The sequence below is a fragment of the Varanus komodoensis genome, unplaced genomic scaffold (assembly GCF_004798865.1).
Source record: "Varanus komodoensis strain SLA01 unplaced genomic scaffold, ASM479886v1 scaffold23, whole genome shotgun sequence".
NCBI classification, from domain to species: Eukaryota; Metazoa; Chordata; class Lepidosauria; order Squamata; family Varanidae; genus Varanus; species Varanus komodoensis.
This window is the reverse complement of record NW_025335627.1, coordinates 2,577,533-2,598,082: the sequence shown is the minus strand read 5'-3', so window position 1 is coordinate 2,598,082 and position 20,550 is coordinate 2,577,533. Positions and strand designations below refer to the sequence as shown.

The 20,550-nt window shown below is 41.8% G+C and overlaps 1 protein-coding gene across 4 annotated transcripts in view; it reads right to left on the bottom strand.

Annotated features, from left to right (window-relative positions):
• The window catches only part of AGAP1 (ArfGAP with GTPase domain, ankyrin repeat and PH domain 1), a 497,479-nt gene that overhangs the window by 95,463 nt on the left and 381,466 nt on the right, over positions 1–20,550 (bottom strand). For all 4 annotated transcript variants that reach the window (XM_044431796.1, XM_044431798.1, XM_044431797.1 and 1 more), the window contains 2 exons: positions 8,943–9,097; positions 7,061–7,151 (listed from right to left, as the gene is read on the bottom strand). In XM_044431796.1, the coding sequence (XP_044287731.1) occupies positions 7,061–7,151; positions 8,943–9,097 (246 nt within the window). The remainder of the gene's footprint in view (positions 1–7,060; positions 7,152–8,942; positions 9,098–20,550) is intronic.

Here is a 20,550-nt window from a genome sequence, read left to right as displayed (position 1 = left end):
CAGGCCTCCACATGCGCCCCTCTCAAAGGCAGAAGAGGCACAGTGATAGTCCATCTGTGGGAGGAAGGCAACTCCCACAATGAAAATACTTCTAAGATGCTACTCCAAGTGCCATTGGAAAGAAAAGAAAGTTTAGTGAAATTGAGTTGGGTACTGAGGAGAGCTGGATAATACAAGGACTTTTTAAAGAGCTTGTTTTCTTTTTTGGTAAATGGTGAAATTAAGATAAAAGTAGAAATACAATAAAGCAGAAGCAAAGCAAAAACTAGAAATACACAAGAGAGAACAAGTGAAAAGGTGAATACTGAAGGGGAAAGTTCCAAGGTACCCAAAACGGTGGTCAGAAGAGAACTAGGTGGGAATCTTTCCTAGATATACCAGGAGGTGGAAGGGGAGGGATTCCTGCCAGAATGAGTCTAGCTTGGAAATCTTCCTGACAGCAAGTCCCACGCAGGCACAGAGAACATACAATGTCTGAAGCAAAGAGACCACAAAGAAGTCTATAGAAACCTATATAGGGTCATAGGTTTGACCAAGTTCTGGACCTCAGATTTCTTTCTGAACTGACTATCAGCCATTTAGTGCTGGCTGTGATTTTGCATTCTGTAAATCAACTTTGCTACTGGTCCACAACAATAATAGACCCATGGGTGTCCCACAATTTCCAAGTTTCCATGTAGACACCAGATTCTGATGTGTTCCTTGGAATTCTTTGTCTTTGTGGAGACTATTGAATGCAGGCCACTAACCTCCCGATTAGTGACTCAGGAGCTTTATACTTCCATGAGAAACCATGGTGAATTCTTACCGTTGTCAGTCTGTTGTGTAATCCAGACCCAGTTCTGGAGTTCCTGCATGGTAGGATTACATGTTTGAAACCATGCAGAGAATCAATGTTCTGTTTTAAGGGATCCATGCTTCACCATGGCTTCTTCAGTTGTCTGGATCCAGCAATGCCATTTTATCACTGTTCGTATGGAAACTTCATTGCATCCCCTGGCAAGAATGGCCATGCAAGTGGTTGCTTCTAGTGTCTGAGCTGCACTGCCCTCAGCTCCCTAGCACCAGATGTGCCATTGCTCACTTTGTGCGCATGGGGATGAACTCTATTGGAATCTGCCCGAAACATGGCTGCAGCTGGCATAGAAGAGGGATATGGCTTTTGGTCATGGCTGCTTTCCTGGTAAGCGCCTCATGACCAGCCTTCTTCAGTGTCAACTGTAGCCACTTAAACAGTGGCTGCTCCTGGTGCATGGGCAGAAGCACACTAGCAGTCATGGGGGGCTGCTTTTCTGGTGAGCCCCCTGTGGCCAGTCTTCAGCCGAGCTGCAGTGCTCAAATGTGTTTACTCCTGGCCTGGGGAAGCCTACACACCACATGGAGCTTGACTGGGGGTGAGTGCCCCAGAAATACTGAGCATGCTTGCCTGAGTCCAGGGAGCTGAGCCTAGGGAATCTGACAGATTCCCACTGCAGATGGATTCTTCACACATCCCTAGTACCCATTCCCTGTTTACTTTTGGAAACAAGAAGACAGGATGAAAATACACCAAGGGGGAAGGAGAAATCAAGGCAGAACTGTTTATTTTTATTTAATAAAAATTTCTGTGGGGGCAGCAGTGGCTGGGAAATGCTGCAAACATGCAGGCACAATTGGCAGGAGGAAGGGGGGAATCTGCCTCAGGAATATGGTGGAGCAATCCATCAAGAGGAGGCCCTTGTGGTCCTTAAGCAGGAATAGGGAAAGGACAGGGATTTCTTTCATAGGTGCTCTCAGAATGTGAAGGATAGATCAGCAAGTGTTAAAGCTGCATTGCTTGAGTAACCACACAATTCTCTGACTGGTGAGTGTGATCAAAATTCTGCAGGCCACTGGAGAAACAGTGGAAACAACACTGGAAACGGTGCTAGGTTGTCTGTTATGTTATGTGACTCTGGAAATTCAGGGACACTGGAAACCATTCTGGTTCTACCTGCCTATGGTTCCACATTTTCTGCTGGCCTCATCTATCAGCTCCTTCCTGTTGGTCAAAATCAAGTCAAGGATGTCCCCACTCCCCCCGGGTCACCTCTTGGATCCTCTGCATGAAAAACCCTCCCTCTGTAGCATCTAGGAAGCGACGTGACCTGGCTGTCACTGCTGAGTGACTCTCCCAACTAATATCTGGGAGATTGAAATCTCCCCTAATTACTGTGTCTCTCCCCCGAGATATCCTTAGAATCTGATCTGTCAGGATATCATTCAGGGTCTCAAGTTGACCTGGAGGGCAATAACATACCCCCACTGTCAGGTTCTTCTCTCTGTCAAAATCCCTTAGTTTCACCCAGACTGCCTCACCCAGTTCCCATCTGTGCTGCATTCCATCTCACTGCATCCTATCCCTTCCCTGACATATAAAGCTTCACCCCTACCCCTCTTTCTCTTCCTGTCCTTTCTAAAAAGGTGATACCCCTCTATGTTTACATTCCAGTCTTGCCTTTCATCCCACCAAGTTTCCATGATCCCCACCAGGTCGTACCCTCCTATACCCAGGAGAGCTTCAAGCTCTTCCTGCTTATTACCCATGCTCCTACCATTGGTGTAGATGCACCTCAACTCCTTCCCACAGCTTCCTTTCTTTGGAATCCACAGCCTCCTCCTTCCTCCCATCTTCCCTGATACCGGCCCCCTCTTTGTAGGAGTCTTGTCAGCCCCTGCAGTACCTCTAATACCCTGGTCCCAGAGCCCTGATCTTCTCTCCTCACTTGTCCACTGTGGACAAGTTTCTGGGGGGCCTGACCCTCCCCCCACCCCCGGTTCAGTTTAAAGTCTTCCAGACAAAGCTCACTAGAACATTTCCAAAGGACCTTTTCTCCATCCTCGTGAGGTGCAACCTGTCCCTTGCCAGAAGTCCACTGGCAAGAAACTGGGTGCCAGGTGCTAACAACTTAAAGTGTTCCGTCTGGCACCACACTGTAAGCCAGTCATTCACCTCGGCAACCCTCCTTTCCCAGCCTGGCCAAAATCAACGGACTGGTAAGATAGATGAGAAGGCCACTTGGGCCTTCAGTTCCCTGAGTTTCTTTCCCAAGGCCTCGAAGTCCCTGGTGATCCTGCCCACATCCTGCCTGGCTACATCATTTGTCCCCACATGGATCACCAGAAGTGGCTGGTGACCCCCGGAGTGAACAAGATGCTCCACTCTATCCTTCATATGCTGGATGTGTGCGTCTGGCAGGCAGCAGACCTCCCTCGCCTCAAAGTCAGGCTGGCACACCGCCCACTCAGCAGAGAGTCCCCGATGATAATCACCCACCGCCGTCTCTTCCTGGTGGTGGTAGACAGCTGTGCCCTGGCCCTTGCCTCTCCTGTAGCGGCCTCCTGGCCGCATGTGGTCCCAGGCTGGGGGTCCTGCTGGTCCCCCAAGGCCTCATCAGCCCCAGCCTCCCCAAGCGGAGAGAACTTGTTTCCCAGCTCCAGATCGGCGCCAGGAGAAGGAGGAGGCCATGCTGTGGGTGACATGCCTCCCTGTCTCCCTGGCTGTTCCTCACGGGTCCCCTCCCTCAACCCTCTGTCTGGAGGGGGGCTGCTCCCGGGGGACCTGGAGAGGTCTCGGCCCTCAGACCCCTCACTTCCTCCTCTGGGAGGGTCACCAGCTTGCACTGAGGGCAAGTGTATCCCTGCCTCTCGTGAGGGAGAGGGGCGAACATGTCGCAGCTGTCGCAGTGGACAGCAACACCTGTGATTCCCGCCAAGGCCATCTCCTGGCCTGACACTGGGAACCCCTCAGACACCCTACCTTGTTCCCCCGCCTTGTCTGTCCTGCGCTACTCTTCACTTGCCCAGTTCTCCCAGACAACCCCCCCACACACACACAAGGACAACATAAAAATTAAAAAAAAAACCCTGCCCCCAGGGAAGGGGGTCCCCCGGGCAGCCTGGGCCACAGCTAAGGAACGCAGACAAGGGACAATGCCTTATAAGCCTCTCAGGCTGGTGGCCCCGCCCCTCTGCTTCCTCCTGGCCTCTCTGGCCTCACCTCCCTTCCTCTCCGCTGCTCTTGGCCCCCCCGCCTCCTCTGCCCAGCTCCTAACATGTCCTCGCCAGTCCCCTGGCCACCCTCAGCACACTCCCCCAGCCTCTGCCTCTGTTGCTTCGCTGCTCTGCCAAGAGGCAAGAGCCAAAAAAAAAAAAAAAAAAGGCTTTGGAGGCTTTGCTTTCTTTCCTGCCTTCTTTTGTTTTGCCACCTTGGGCATTTTCGCCAGTGGGGAACGTAGCAAGTTCTCTGGGTTTTGAGCTGAAGCCGCAGAAGTAGACGGCTGAGGGTCTGCAGCATGTAAAACACACCTCCAAAGTTCCACTTTTAAATGATCAGCCTGGTGTTTCCTTGCCTGCTTTGTAAAGCTTGACAGGGATAACAGGCAAAACAAACAAAGGGAGTGGCCATCGGTTGGTGGGGGCTTGCTAGTGCATGCGGTGCAGATGTGGAAAGCAGCCTTCAGTGCCATTGCCGGGCCAGCAAGGCATGAAGGAAACCTTCAGCGGTAACCACTGTAGGATACAAATAACTTTTCTTTTTTTGTGCTTTGAGCAATAGAGAGAAGACAGAGAGAAAAACCTGACCAGGGAAAGCTTTGATGTATAGCTTGCGAGGAAAGTTGGAGAAGAACTTCTCAATGCGCTCATGATGGTGGTCGAAGAAGGACTGAGCTCTCGGCCAGAGCCCTGCCCTCCTGCCAGCTGCGTAGGGGGCTGGGCCCCCGCCAAATACTAATTAGTCAGCTTCAGAATCTTCTTGAAAATCCGCTCCACCCATGCGCGAAGAGCCCACATGTGTGATGCACTGAGACCACAAAGAATGACAAACTCGACTTTAGAAGGCCAGATACTTTGGCCACCTAATGAGAAGGAAGGACTCCCTGGAGAAGAGCCTAATGCTGGGAACAATAGATGGCAAAAGAAGAAGGGGAAGGCAGAGGATGAGGTGGCTGGATGGAGTCACTGAAGCAGTTGGCGTGAGCTTAAGTGAACTCCAGGGGATGGTGGAGGACAGGAAGGTCTGGAGGAATGTTGTCCATGGGGTCGCGATGGGTCGGATGCAACTTCGCAACTAGCAAGCAAGCACCCTGGGCTGCCCTATCAAGCTAGGTGTGAATGGCATGAAATGTAGGTTTTACTACTGATGCAACAAATATCTGTAATTGTAGAGTCCTGTTGCAAAACACTCACTTTGCAGCTTGGAGAAATGTTCTCCATGGGGTCATGATGGGTTGGGCACAACTTTGTGACTAACAACAACTATAGAAGTATTACTTCCAAATCATGGGAAGCAGTAGTCGGACCTCATCTGGAATACTGCGCCCAGTTTTGGGCACCAAGATTTAAGAAAGATGCAGAAAAATTAGAAAGGGTCCAGAGGAGTGCAACAAAAATGATCCAGGGTTTGGAAACACTGCCCGATCAGGAGAGACTGAGGGAACTGGGCATGTTCAGCCTTGAGAAGAGAAGACTGAGGGGGGACATGGCATCTCTGTATAAGTACCTCAAAGGCTGTCACAAAGAGGAAGGCCAAGATCTCTTCTTGTTGATGCCAGAGTGTAGGATACAGAATAACCAATTCAAGTTGCAACAACTCAGATTCAGGCTGGACATCGGGAAAAGCTTCCTTGCTGTCAGAGCAATACAACAGTGGAACCAGCTGCCTAGAGAGGGGGTGGGCTCTCCCACACTAGAGATATTCAAAAAGAAACTGGACAGCCTTCTGAGTGGGATGGTATAAACTGGTGTCCTGCAACGGGAGGGGGTTGGACCCAGTGGCCTTCATGGCCCCTTCCGACTCTACTATTCTATGGCTCTATATCATGGCTGATACTCCATGACCCCGGATCACTTGGGGGATCTAGGTTTTTCTGTCCGATTTCTGTCTGCCCTGAAAGGATGAACTTGGAAAATAACTCTGGCCCATTGGCTATTGCTGAACTTTTCACTAAATACCAATATTTCAGGGATACATTAGACAAAAATAGGCAGATCAACTGTCCTCACATTCATTCCATAAAATAACTTTGGAAGTGCTCACCTGGCCACTCCCCTTCCTTTCAAAGGCTCCCCTCCCCGTTCTCAGGCAGGACAGTTTTGAATGTGTGCATGGAACTGGGTGAGCTAGCCCATTCACACTATAAGGCTTCTATCTCCCCTCCAGGAGGAAGTAGGCTCAAGCTTGCCCTAAGGAGAGCTTTGAAAGTGTACAGTAAGCTAGGACCAAATTTTCAAAGGCACTCCTTTGAAAGAAGGGGTGCACTTTCAGCATGGTTCTGCAGACATGGATGAAATTAGGCAGTGGACTGTATTCAGGCCATACTTTCCTCATCCCTTTAATAAAGGAAACCACCTATAATAGTCTAATATCAGTTTTTAAATTTTCAAGGTTTAAAAGTTTAAAGTCTGTTACATTTCACTGTTTCTCATAGTTGATGAATATCATCTTAACAAAAGATAGTTCAAAGTATATTTTAAAGTCATGTTCAGCCAGGAACTGAATAAGGATTGTGCTAAATGAAACACCGACATCCATCAGTCCATTCTGATGGACTACAAATACCTCTTTAAAAAACAGTTACATTCAAATACACAACAGAGAGGGAGAAAATATCACAACTAGATTTCTAATACTGTGTGGTCTCTTGGTTATTACAATGGGAAAAATAACTTTAAAACCCAGAAAAATGTCTAAGACTACTTATTTTTCCTTTTACCCGAGCATATTGGAACATAACAGCAGCATATTAAGTTGAAAATGATTGCGAAATTAAAAAATAGCTTCCTCTTGCAAAGTGATTCAGGTCAGCACTGACAAAAAGACAACATCTTAATCTAACTAGCATCTTGCTTTAATTAGGATTTAATAGGAATACACCACACATATTAAATTCCATAATGAACACTAACTGGTAAAAGGACATGGACTACAATACCAAGAGGGCAAGAAGTGAGCAGGTGTTCATAACACTTAAGCAAAAAGACTGTAAGCTTTATGAAGCCCAGGATGATGTTTCTTGTGGAAAAAAATGGTTACACTTACTTTGTACCTCACAGTCCACACAGCGAGAATTGCCTCTGATGTTTCGTATTGACTGAAGGGCCATGGCCTCATTCTGACTTGTCAGTCGGGACTGTATATATTTAAAGAAACACACATACAAGAAATAAGAACCAAAAGAAAAAGCAGACACAACACCTCTGTCAACTGATGAAAAAGAGTTCAGATGACTGAATGTGATCATGTAATTTGATGCTTTTGACTGGTTCTCAGAGAGCTGATCTTTTAGCATCTTTCAGTACTGCAATTCAGTGTCTGACAAGCAGCCTTTTCATCCATGTTTCAATTTTTGTTGAACTGCTGGGATATGCAGAGCACAGGATGTCCAGCTGGGGTTGTCAGAGGTAAAGCAAGTTCAAAACTGAAGCCAGTCACAGTTACCTAAACTGATCACAGATTACTTCATTCTTTCAAAGAGGCTCTGCATAATTAAAATGATTTCTAAAGGCTTCAGCTCCTTCATTTCATGGTTACAGATGGTTAGGAAAATTTGGTAATGTCAAGCAATGGCAAACAGAACCTTCTATTATGGAAATATTACATTGGATTTAATACCTTGCATGATACACTTCTTTCCACAGTGGCTTCCCAGTGACCTATATAAGGATAAGAGACCTTCAGCCTCTATTCCAACTGTCCTGATTCAATTCTGCTAACATTATCAGATTATGAACTTCTTGCTAAGGATTTCAATGGTAGCCACACAACACTTTATGTAAGCTAGTTTCTAGATGTCCCATTTGTCCAGTATGCCAGTTGATGGTTTCTTCAACCTGCACCTTTCCTTTGGAATGATTACTCTGTTCATAGCTGGCAGCTGCTCATGTTAATTTATTCCAAATTATGTCTGTCATTTATTTTCCCATCTAATCTATTTTTCTTATTTAAAATAATTTAAAATTTATACTGGATTCAAAGCTGGGCAGTATCTTTATTGCAATCACCAAAATGCCATAAAATGTGCATGCTTCAAGTTCTCCAGAACTCCTGGGGAACTTGAAAGCTTGCATAATTTTGTAGAATGTTGGGTGGCCCAATGTGGATTTTGAGTGAAAATCATTAGACCCATTTATTACTGATTAATGGAATCTGATGGGCATTCATTATAATGAGCCACTTAATTTTCCTTAACCAAGAAGAAATATAAATTGTGAAAATGTATTTAAAGATAAATGCCCTGATCTACTTAGTTTTCATCACAAACAAGATATTTAAAATATCGTGAAGAAGCTATTTGTTAGTAACTTTTCCATTGCTTTCAATAGGAAATACTTATGACTAAACTTAGGTGGAACAGAGCTATAGAAAACATCACATTAAAATAAGAGGTCTCCAGGTAATGTTTGAGGATAAAAGGCTCATGACTGTTTTGTCAGACATCTATTATCAGGTATGGAACATGACCAGAAAATAGGCAGCAATCTAACAAAGAGGTTTAGCAAAAATAAATAAATAATCAATACAAAATGGGAATTTTATGCATAATATAACTCTTTTAGAAGAGTTCTTTTAGCATTGAATATAGAGCTCCAAACATTTTCTAGCCATATGAAAATACAACCACTTCCAGGAACCAAACAGTAAAGGTTCTATGCCCTTTTTCCAGACCTCCAAATATGAAGGAAAATTTTGTATAAATAAAATAATTCATCCAAATTGTTTATTTCAAATTTGAAATTATATGAAAAATTGAGACAGCAATGTAATAAGCTACCTTTAAAACACTTAGATATAAAATGGATACCAGCACAGAAGAGGCAAAGCAGTGTTTTAGAGAAAATAATGCTTGTACTAAATTCTCCTTCCAAAAGTTCCCTAGAGTTTCCAAAGCTGAGAAAAGCAAGATCAATGTTATCTATCTAACCTTATTCTTACTGCTCTCACATGACTGCAGGCTGGCCAGTATCTGACTCTCAATAGCTTGGACCCAAGCATCTCTTTCTTCATATGTTGTTGCTTCAAAATGCCAAGTCTGACCAGTAAGTGACACAATGATAAATTCAAAGTTTTCTTCTTGTTCTGAAAAAGAATTTGGGGGCAAGAGGGGGAAAGAGAGGAGAAGTGATAGGGAGATTAAGAACTAAATTTCATACTTAACTGGAACTAGCAATCTGTTCTTTCTTAGACACAAAATACATGCAACACAAATATAGCGGACCAAGCTAGACTTTCCTAGGATTCCATGACCTTTCTTTTAAACTAGAAGAGAAAGAAAGAAGAAAGAAAGAAGAAAGAAAGAAGAAAGAAGAAGTGCAGCCTTGAAAAGCTGTGAACAAAACCATTTGCTTAGCCCTCTCCTTCCTTCTGTTTGTCTTCTAAAAATCCCATACACATCCCACTGCTGGCTTTTCTAAGCTACAGTTTGTCGCTGTCTGGGTTCAGCCAACACAGTAACCCACACTCATGGGGTTGAGTTCAGGTTGAGTATGAGCTGTCGTTGAAACACTGGCTAGCATGTTGTCTGAACCCAGCTGTGATAACAAATGATGGTTTCTTAACCACAAGCAACTAATAGTTCAGAAACCAACATGAAAACATAGGGGTTTTTTCATGCATTACTTGTAGTTAGTAAGCAAACTAGTTAGATAGCAGTATCTGGGTTCAGACAACACAATAACCAATGTTTCAATAATAACGCATGCCTAAGTGACAACCTACACTCAATCCCTACTCAGTTCTTGAGTGTTGTGTGGATAGTTGGATTTTTAGTGGAAAAATGACAAAAGTGTAAAGAGTCTTCCAGTTCCCGGGTTTCCATGTTTTTGTTTTAAATTACCAAAATAGGGGTGTGTGTGTGTGGGGGGGGGGGTAGACATGAAACTCATGTGACACCTAGTGTAGCCTTAATTAAGACTAATTGTTGTAGGATGCTTATATCTTTTATGATGAAGTCTGTATATTTTTGAAGTTAGCTTTAGCACATATTTATCACTATTTTTCCATATACATAAAGCAAAAGGGAGCCTTTCCACAAGCCTTTGTACTTAGATAAAGGTAACAATCTACACATTCTAAATTCTTCCATCTCGCAAGAGGCAATAAAAGACAACTGTGATGTTTACAAACGAAAATAAACCATAGGCTCATTTCCAAGCATTAAAATGTGTCCAGTTCTGGGCACCAAGATTTAAGGAAGATGCAGGTAAATTCGAAAGGGTCCAGTGGAGGGCGACAAAAATGATCCAGGGTTTGGAAACACTGCCCTATGAGGAGAGACTGAGGGAACTGGGCATGTTCAGCCTTGAGGAGAGAACACTGAAGGGGGACATGATAGCCCTCTATAAGTACCTCAAAGGCTGTCACAAAGAAGAAGATCAAGATCTCTTTTTGCTAATCCCAGAGTGTAGGACACGGAATAATCAATTCAAGTTGTGGCAACCCAGATTCAGGCTGGACATCAGGAAAAGGTTCCTCACGGTCAGAGCAATACAACAGTGGAACCAGCTGCCCAGAGAAGTAGCGGGCTCCCTCACACTAGAAACATTCAGAAAGAAACTGGATAGCAATCTGAGTGGGATGGTGTAAATTGGTGTCCTGCAACAGCAGGGGGTTGGACTTGATGGCCTTCATGGCCCCTTCCAACTCTACTATTCTATGATTCTATGAAAATACCTCATAACATTTAATGGATGAAAATATAATTCCTATGCCTCAGTGGGTAGGGTTAGGGTCAGAGTGGGGAAGCCCAGTGGCATGTCTGGTTGGACAACGGGACCCATATAATCTACATGCAAATTATGGCACAACCAGAAAGTCAGAACTAATAGGGAATACAAGAAGACAGCTTCAGCTAGCAAGTAGTAGTGTGGCGAGCTTCCATGCTATATGGCAAGAAAATTGCATACACCCAAGTATGCACTGTTTTGCATTAACACTGTTTAGAGGACAGAAATAATATTTTACAGCCGAGGAATATGGAGGCCCAGCAATCCAAGGATAACCAGTTAGTTCATAAGCAGAAACAACAGTTAATTGACAGAGTTCTTCTAAGCATATACAGAATGCTCCCATTCCACTTCTACTTAAGAAGCTAGATACACTTTGTATCTAGTGCATCTAGCTTCCCTACAGTTTTACTAGTTAAGCCTACACTGCCAGCAAACTACAACCAAAGATTGTATTTATTTTAAAGACTGAGAAATTGACTTTTAGGGTAAGCCCTCACAAGGCAATGTATGACAAAATTCAAAAGCCGTATTTAAAAAGCCAATTTAACTCAGCTATACTGTAAGTTGTACAGCTTAAATCCCTCTGAGCCCAATCATACCTTTTATTAAACACTTTCCTAAGTATAACTGTTCTATATGGAAAAGTCTACTGTGATAGAATTTTAGCACCATCAACCTGTCAAAATCAACTTGCCTAATTACTTCGCGTTGTATTAACAACAATGAATATTATTCTAATTGTGTCCAGTTTCTCCATACAGACAAAAGTCCCATGTGGCTAATTTTGCATCCTCTGGGACATGAAACTTCCCTGATTTTACAAAGAATCCTACTCATAATGCAGATCAGGTTGCCATCATCATTTATTTCATTTTCCACCCTAAAAGGTTAGTGGGGCAATTAGTCATCAGTTATTTCCTGAAAGCTAGAATACAGAGGGTTAATTTGGTGGATTTTTTTTGCATTTGGAGGACTGCAGAAAGTATGTAACATCCAGTCTTTTAGGAATTTTAATCCCAAATGGTGGGACAGACACATGCACGATAATGTGAATGAATCCAGCAAGCTATCACTTATGTTTTCCGGTATATAGATCCAACACTATATAAATTTATTAAACCACCCCTTTCCTTTTCCAGCAGATCAAAACTTATAAAATCCAGTCCTTTATGGTAGCTTAACAATTATATCCCAAAATGAAATTTACCATTCTACCCTGCCCACCTGCCCTGTAAAAGGCATCTGCAGTAAAAGGCAGATGATCAACATGCTACAACCCATATTTCATCTAAGTCAGGAAAATATAGTTATTTATATTTAAACTTCCAGGAGCCCAAATTTCTCAAGGTTCCTGAATAATGGCAGTAGTAAGGGCATAAAGCCTTCTTTGCAAGTTATAGGAACTAGTAGGAAGAAAGAAAGCAGAACATAGCAGTCATAGTCAGTGTTCAGAAATTGTAAGGCAAATGCACCGATGTTTTGTGCTTCAATGTTTTGCTTAGTAGTGAGAGAGAAACATGTTAGCGATCCTGTCCCTAATCTGCATATAGCATAAATTATCCAGTGACCAAAGAGCCAGTTCATTATAACCCAATGGACCATTTTGCAGAATCAATCAGCCCTTTGTAGTTTATCTCAGTCACTGGAGGCTCTGGAGAGTTGCCTACCCTTCATATAATGCCCACTGTCCAGATGCAGACAGCACAACAAGTCACAACTTGAATACTTAAAAACTGCCAGGCACATTTTGTGCCCCACCATGGCTTGGACAAGTCACTGCGAGCAGTAGTGCTTGTTTGAAGTAGGATCCTATATGTGGGTTTGAGTGACACAAAGCCACCCTATGACTAAGCTACATAACATGGGCTGTTCAATTCATGACGCATGTACCTGTCACATGATTATGCTCACCATGGGTTCTTCTCCTCCTTCTTACCCCTCAGTCCTCCCACTGGTTCCAGTCTGTATCCCAGACACCTTTATAATAAACTCCACATCCCACAGTCCCTCACTATGTCAGCAGCCTTTTAAGGAATGGTCTGCTGAATGTTGTCTACTGCCTGTGCCAGCTTATTATACCAAGTTCTTTCTGATTTTCCGAACAGCAATAGCACAATGGCCGCTGTCCACATTACCTAGCTGAGGCTCTTTCTCTTGATCCCTTGATCTTTGCTGCTCCTTGTCTTTTCATTTGATCCTTACTTCTCACCCACTGCCTACTCTGAATCACTTATTTTCAGCACCCTATGTACTTTAACACTGTGAAATTATGCCCTATCTGGGTTCTTTGAAGGGAAGAAATTTTTGACTGCGTTGGTCATAGTGGGCCTTACAGAAATTACCAGGGTTTCTAAAAAGCAGCTTAGTATTAGAGTCAAGCAGTATGTGAGCATGGCCATTAAGACAAAACCCAGAAACCTATTCTAGATTTTATGCAGCATGCTTTTTTAAAAGCCAGTTAATGAGGTACAGATGCATCTTCTCTGACCTAGTGCCTTCCAAATGTTTACAACAATTGTCAAGAGCCACAGTCAGTAGGATCAATGGTCACTGATGACAGAGATTATAGTCCGAAACATCTGAAGGGCACCAGGCTGAGGAAGGCTGCTGTAGAGGAGCCAAATGGTGGCTCTCCCAGTGAAGGCATGGGAAAGTGGGTTCAGTGCGTGAGGCTGATCTGATGTGTGTGGTCAGAATTACCCAGAGTGGCCACTATGGTTTATGGGGCCCACAGGTGCCCATTCCGTAAGGCAACCCCTTTTTGTAGCTTGTTGTGTTAGCTGAATCTGATGAGAGTGGGTTCTTGGCACTGTTAATAAATAATCTACAAACCACGGGATGTTTTAGGATTGTAACTGATTTGTTAACCATGCCAACTATTCCTCTCTACTAGTTTCAAACCATAAGACTAGCTACAAGTGGGGGGCTGGGTTAAGGGGCAGGCCATGGTGACTTACTTAAGTCACTGTGGGTGGTTTCAATTGTGCGTGCAAGTGCAGCTTCTGGGTGGGTGTGACTGTAAGCATGGACAGAAAGGAAAGCAGACTTTACTTGATCTGATGGTTGATCTCTGAAGGATTTGAAGTAGATGGACCAGGGTTTGTTGGCAACAGCAAAAGTTTTCTTTCATAATATTATAATTGTATTTGTATGTGTAATACATGGCTCACAGGATGCAGCCAATGTATCTGCATGTTATCATTTAGCACATGCTCCTGCAGGTAAACCAAATGGTTCCAGTAAAACAGTAACAAAAAAGTAGATCTTACAAGCCCGAGGTTTGCCCATATCTGCTGCAAAGGACAGAATAGCAGTCTGAGAAAGCGCATATCATGCTTTCTGAGAATGTATATGAAGTTCACAGGATGGCTTTGGACACGTTATTCTCTCTAACCTGTTTACAAGACTGCAGATTACAAGGCTGTAAAGGGTTTTGTTCCTGTATCAATAGAACGTCACTGAAGGCTATGCAGTTTTTCAAGTATAAGATGGCAGTGGAATTTGGGAATTTGTATGGTGCAATGTTTGCATTCGAGTAACAGTTTTTTGTGTTGGTATGCCACATGTATGACACTAGAATACTGCAAGTTTCATGTCAAGCACTATGATCTGATAGTTTAGGACACAGGCTACAGCATGACTAACATGAACACAGCCATCTTTGGGTGGTAGGCAAGGTTACATAGTGTTAATTTTCAAAATGTTGTCAAATGGTAAAGCATGAAACCTGAGATTAGGAAAATATTACCAACTCAACACACTGCAATGGACAACACATGAATGAGAAAAAAAAAGACACTATTCAATTCAACAACTGCAAAAGCAACAAACAATTGTGCTTCTTCTTCAACTGTAAAATGATAATAAATAATTATTTATTAAGCCGTAGCAACTGATATTTATTTCTAATTCATTCCTAAATTCTAAAAGCTCTTTGAAAGACAACAAAAATGGTCACAGAAGCCACAGCTTTATTATGTTAAAGGTAACAATTTAAACCTGACAATGGGAAATAAAGCAACATTATAGTTAAATTTGCCCCTTAACAAGTGGCTGTAAAAAAGCACTTTTGCATCCCAGATAATTTTATCCAGTGGTATAAAGAAGGCAATTGTTTGAGATACAGTAGTAATTGTTTAAAAAAGCGAACTGATATAAATCACCAAAGGTTAATGATCAGGATGTGAACACAGGGACTTGTTTACAGATATAGCATGCAATTTAAAATTTACAAGAGATTTAATGCTATCTCCTCTCAATCACTAAAACCAACAGCCCAGAAAACGGTGACATTAAGAAAAATATTATAGTTATAATAATTCCAAAGTAAGTCAATTAGTGTAAGGAAATGTGCTTGTGATTACTTGACCCATTTGGTTTTCACTTAAGTGAAAAAAAATCCCCCCACAACAAGAAGATTACTGGATTGTGACCTATTTTGCATTCAGCATCTTGTATGCCATCACCGTTTATACACCCTCAGAAATGGTGGTGGAATTTTTTTCTCTTCTTACTTGGCTTCCAAGTAATTTTGGCCTTTGACATTTGTAAAAAAAATAAAAAAGAAGGTAGTTTATAATTGCATTGTTCAAATGAAGGTGAAGGAAAGAAATTCAATCTGCTATTATACAAAAGCCATGATGGCTGTCTTCACTGAAAACAGCAATGTAAGTCAATTTGTGAACTTTGGCACCAAGCGACCTTTAGAAATACAACAATATACAGAATTTACAAGCAAGAGTAGCACATGCAAATGGTTTGGCTCTGTCTCGCTTTTGGATTAGAGCTGCAGAAAGCATTATGGAGAATGCTTTCACAAAACAAATTAAGACTGTTACTTAAATGTCACAGCACACTATTGTATTTGGCTACAGATCATTACACCTGATACCAACACTTTAAAAAACTGTAATAACTTGGGAAATATTACATTGAGTGCCCACATGTATAAAGGGAAAATAAAAAAAATGAAGAAAATGGGTTCTTGAAGTAATTTAAACATCACTACTCCACGACTAGAGGGAAAGGTCAAAATTTAAGTAAACTGAAAGGAACATGAATGGCAAAATAAAACACACAAACAGAAATATGAAAAGACCAAAGGAATGAGTCTGCAAACACAACATGAAAGCACGCATGCTTTGGGCAAATTTTATTTCTATCCCTTTACTTAGGAAAAGGGAGAGGCACTATACAGCTTTGAAAAGGGAGCAGTTCTTCTACAACGTTTTGTTGTGATTTTGTTACCTTCGGTGTTGGTGCTGCTGCTGCTGTATATATTTCGCAGGCTACCAACACGATTTAGTTTCCATGCTTTGCGTTTGGCTGCATCCAGAGAGCAGAAAGGGAGAGAGAAAAGAGAGAAGAGTAAAACAAAGAACAGAAAAGAATGGGAAAAAATGGGAGGGGGGGGGAAAGGTTGAAGTAGCAACCTGAAGTATGAAGTAAAATACAAGTGAAAGTCTCTTGATAACAACTACACACGAGTTGCACAGTGTAAAGCTTTGAAGCAAATGGCTTTTCCAAGAAGGAAGAATTCTTATCAAATATTCACTATCTCGTAAAGAATTTTAAAGCAGAGATTGAATGTAACTGGATCATCAGACAATGTAAAAGCCATATTCTGAACTCCCTATGGACACAGCACATAACAATAAGAAAAAAAAGTCTTAATTGTGATAAATTCTGCCACACAGGTACCTACACTTTTTCTGGATTATGTAAATCATTAGGTATTTTCAACCATACAAACTTGAATTCTGCACAATATAATATGTTTAGATAATGCAAAGAGCCGCAGATAAGTTTTTATTTGCGCCTAGATGTTTTAATGATGGCTTTATCTTAAGCAGATATTGCCAGGATGCAAATTCTGCTCTTCCTCAGACACATGAAGTATAAATTCTTGTTTTAAAGGGCAAGACATTTAAATTGAAATTACTGTTGCTGCTTTGTTTCCCAAAGTATTCTGTCTAGTATTGTTAGGGTTAATTGATATTTATTTTTTCAAGTTTAATCTTCCTTCTGTGAAGGCATTTTAGTCAGGGTACATGTTCTGTTTGTTAAAGTTCTGTATACTACTCTGCACTGTTGCGAGCAATCAAAAAAGCGTATTCCTACCACATATTCTATTAGCCTCACAACCACAATTTGAGGCAGGTTAGGCTGAGAGATTCTCATTCAGACATAATATTCAAATATGGCATACTCATGAGAAAATAAAATGCAACAATTCTTTGCTTTGTACAATTTTCCCCAAAAGAAGTTCAGAAGCATTTGGTTCATTTATGGTAACCGAAACTTGTAATGGTGCCCATATTGGAACAAATCTTAACTATGGGATTGTTTTCCACGTGGCTTCCCTGTTGCCTATGGGAAGCCTACAATGTAGACATGGAAGGCACCAGTGCTTTCCAGCGGTTCCTCCCAGCAACTGGCGTTCAATGGCATGCTAACTTCAACATAGTATCCACTAACCATCATGACTAGTACCCTCTCTGGATTTGTCTAATCCCCTTTTAAAGCCATCTATGTTACCAATACGTAAAGCCAATTTTTAAATTGTTTTAAAACAATTTAACATAGTTGTAAAGCCAATACTACGTTAAAGCCACCACATCTTACGGTAGAGAATTCCACAGTTTCCACAGTGAAGAAGTATTCCATAGAAGTGTTCCATAGTACACACTATCCAGAATCTCCATCCACTCAGCTTCATTGGATGACCCTCTGTTAATATGGGAAGGGGAAAAAACTAATCTTGATCCACTTTCTCCATAACATAGTTGTTTAAAGCTCCTTCTGCCTCTCTACTTGCCTTTTTCTGATGCAAATTTGCTCAAGAGCTTGTAAATGAACTCATACTGATTAGTCTTGAGGCAAAGTGTGGGAGGCCTTAGCAGCAAACCCATCTGATCCCAAGACAAAATCTCATGGCTAAATCTCAAGATTTACTGCCTAAGCTGAAACTGGAAAATAACTTCATATTTATTACTACATTTTTGCCTTGCTTTTCTGACAATTGTCCTCTTCTGAAACCACTCAGAAAGGAGAGAGTGACCATGCCTGCAAAGCATTCAGTCTAAAAGACACAGTGGAAGAGCAGAGTGGGGAGAGGAAGATACTTTTTTCAAGGCCAGAACAAAGCACTGGCTGGCTGTAAGCAGGCACTTATATCCTGTTTAGGCCAGGCTGATCTTTTTTGCTAGTATTCTTGCTTGAAAGGCACGCGTGGCCTTTCTTCCTTTGACAGAATGGTGGGGTCAGAGTGTCCTTCCCCTTGCTTGGGCAGTCCCAGCATAACAGGGAGCAGAACCTGAGCATTCATTCTGGCAGCTGCTCATTCCTGGGCAGGGGCATGGAACAAGGCTGGTCTGTGCATTGCCTTGATGGTATTCCTGCCAGGTAGGGAGTGCACCCTCCTAGTGGCCCAGGGTCTCTGGATTAATGGCTAAATCCAAAGTGTGAGCACCTAAGCAGGTTGTTCAGAGGAACAGCTTAGGTATTCTTGAATACTATCTGATATAGTAACCTTCTCTCTGAAAGTGCCAGAGTTTGTTATCCCTGCAGAAGAGGTTTTTTTACGTAAAACACATAGCGTATTTAGTTCCAGATTGTTGGTGTTAAGTAAACTGTTAAGGGAAGCCAGTGCAAGAAAGCTATCATTTACTTTGCTGGGTTTAACCCAAATAAATCATTACAAATAAAAATATCAAAATGTAAATATGGGAACCCCAGAGCAAATGTTTCTCTGAGTGCTGAGTCACTATTCTAATCAAGCTAACCAAGGTAGATTCTGAATTGGTCAATTTCCCACAGACCTGGTGGGAAAAACACTCTGTTCCTGAAGTGCCACTACTACAGTAAACACATTAGCAGTCAGTCATGAACACCCATTAAGAATAGAAACCTCAATCCAATGTTTACACATGGTAATTATTGCTATCTAGCATCCCTATACTGTTTTGCCCATGGAATGCTTTATGCATCAGTGGTTAAGGGGCCTAGATTCTCTTTTGCTTTTGATTGTTCTTCATTTTGAGAATAATCTCTCTTCCCAATTAAGGTTTTAAAACAGATTTTCTTTCTAGAAGAGGAAACATGAGTTTGCTTAGCTTTCTACCTGCAGGTAGCCCTGCTCTCGTTCCCTTCCCTTCCCTTCTTTATGTTTCTCTTTCCTAAATGCATGTTTGTTATCTTCTTATTAGTCCAGTCATTACATCCAGAAAATGCACCATCTTGTGCTTCCACACCAAACGTTCTAACAGCAAGCCTTAGAATTTGCCAAAATTAAAAAGGATCTCCAAGATCCTCACGAGTCTTGATCTGCTATTCATTGTTCAGTGAAGGGGCGACACTAAATCTGCTTCTATCCTTTCTCCTTTAGAGCAGATAAATATCCCCTTCTCTCATTTCCCAATTTCCTTCTGTTTTGTGTCCAGGCCTGCAATGTGCAGGAGATCTGTGCTCACTTTTCTCCACATTTTTAAAGGCTTTTTAAAAAGCTGCCCCAGGGAGCTCAAAATGGATCTAGGCAGGTGAGGAATTAACTCTTCTGATATGCATACTGACTGTGATCCCCACAGCTATTATCTCAACCAGGGGAAAAAGAGGTAATAGTATGGCACATGTCTTGGATCTTGCCCATAATGAATAGTTTGACTTTAAAAGGGATGAAGGCATATACATTATGTGTCATCAGACTAAATGTTTCATCCTTAAAGGAGGTCTAAAATAATTCAAAATACATAAAGTAGTTCATATCAGGTTCAAAACACCAAACTTTAAAGTTTGTGTTTGTTTATCATATTTATATCCTGCCGTTTTTTCTTTCAAAGAACTGATGGCCTCTTTGTGCTGAACAAACACTCTAATTTAGGAGTCATTTTAGCTCCATGGAGGTAAATTTTACCTCACCCTAGAGGTAAAATTAAAATAAAACTGCTCTTTTGTTGCCAAATTTTGATGGCAAACCATGTCATAGTGCAACGAGGGTTAAATGTCACTTATTTGCTAGCTATATTAGATGTTTTTAGTACTTTGTAGTGGCAACAGAGCACTAAATGCACAAAATCTAAATGTACCAGTTATAGTCCTCTGTATCACTCTGTAGCCATTATTTGGTTTTTCTTTTGTTCATTTTTAAAATTGCTTTGAGGTGCAGTGCAGGGGCAGTGGAGATCACTGTGGGGTACTGGGCCCACATGCAGCTCACCAGAATATTGCTCACCCTTGAAGAAGCATAAAATGTAATCTTACAGTTTTAGCAGCTGGTTCATTCCAAAGTTATAGAAGAAAACAACGGAATATTCTAACTACTCTGAAGAACTTGTTTGAAACTCAGCTGGTACAATTAGAGGTGCCCAATTATTAAATAAGTGCTATATAGATTCAAGTATATACTATATAGATGAAAAGTATATACCATCTAGCTAATGATTTTCTTCCACCCTCCACTTTAAAAAAAAAATGTTGAATGTTAGTAAGAAGGCTGAAGGACAGTCGTGGCTATGGATTTAAATTAACACAAACATTTGTTCTTAGTAAAGATTCAGGAATCTACTCTTAGTGTGAAGCAGAAGGGTGACTAAATTCACCAGTTGAAAACTTTCCTTCTTCAAAAGAATTTACATATAAATAGGCATAGCAGACTGCTGCCAAAGGAGGAAATCTCCACTATATGAAGTCTCTTTCCCAATTTGCTTCATTGTCTATAATTTTTCATGTTTCAATCACATATTAAAGAGTTTATATCAGCATAAAGAAATAGATTTACAGACTTGTTTTCTGCTAGCCTATTGATAA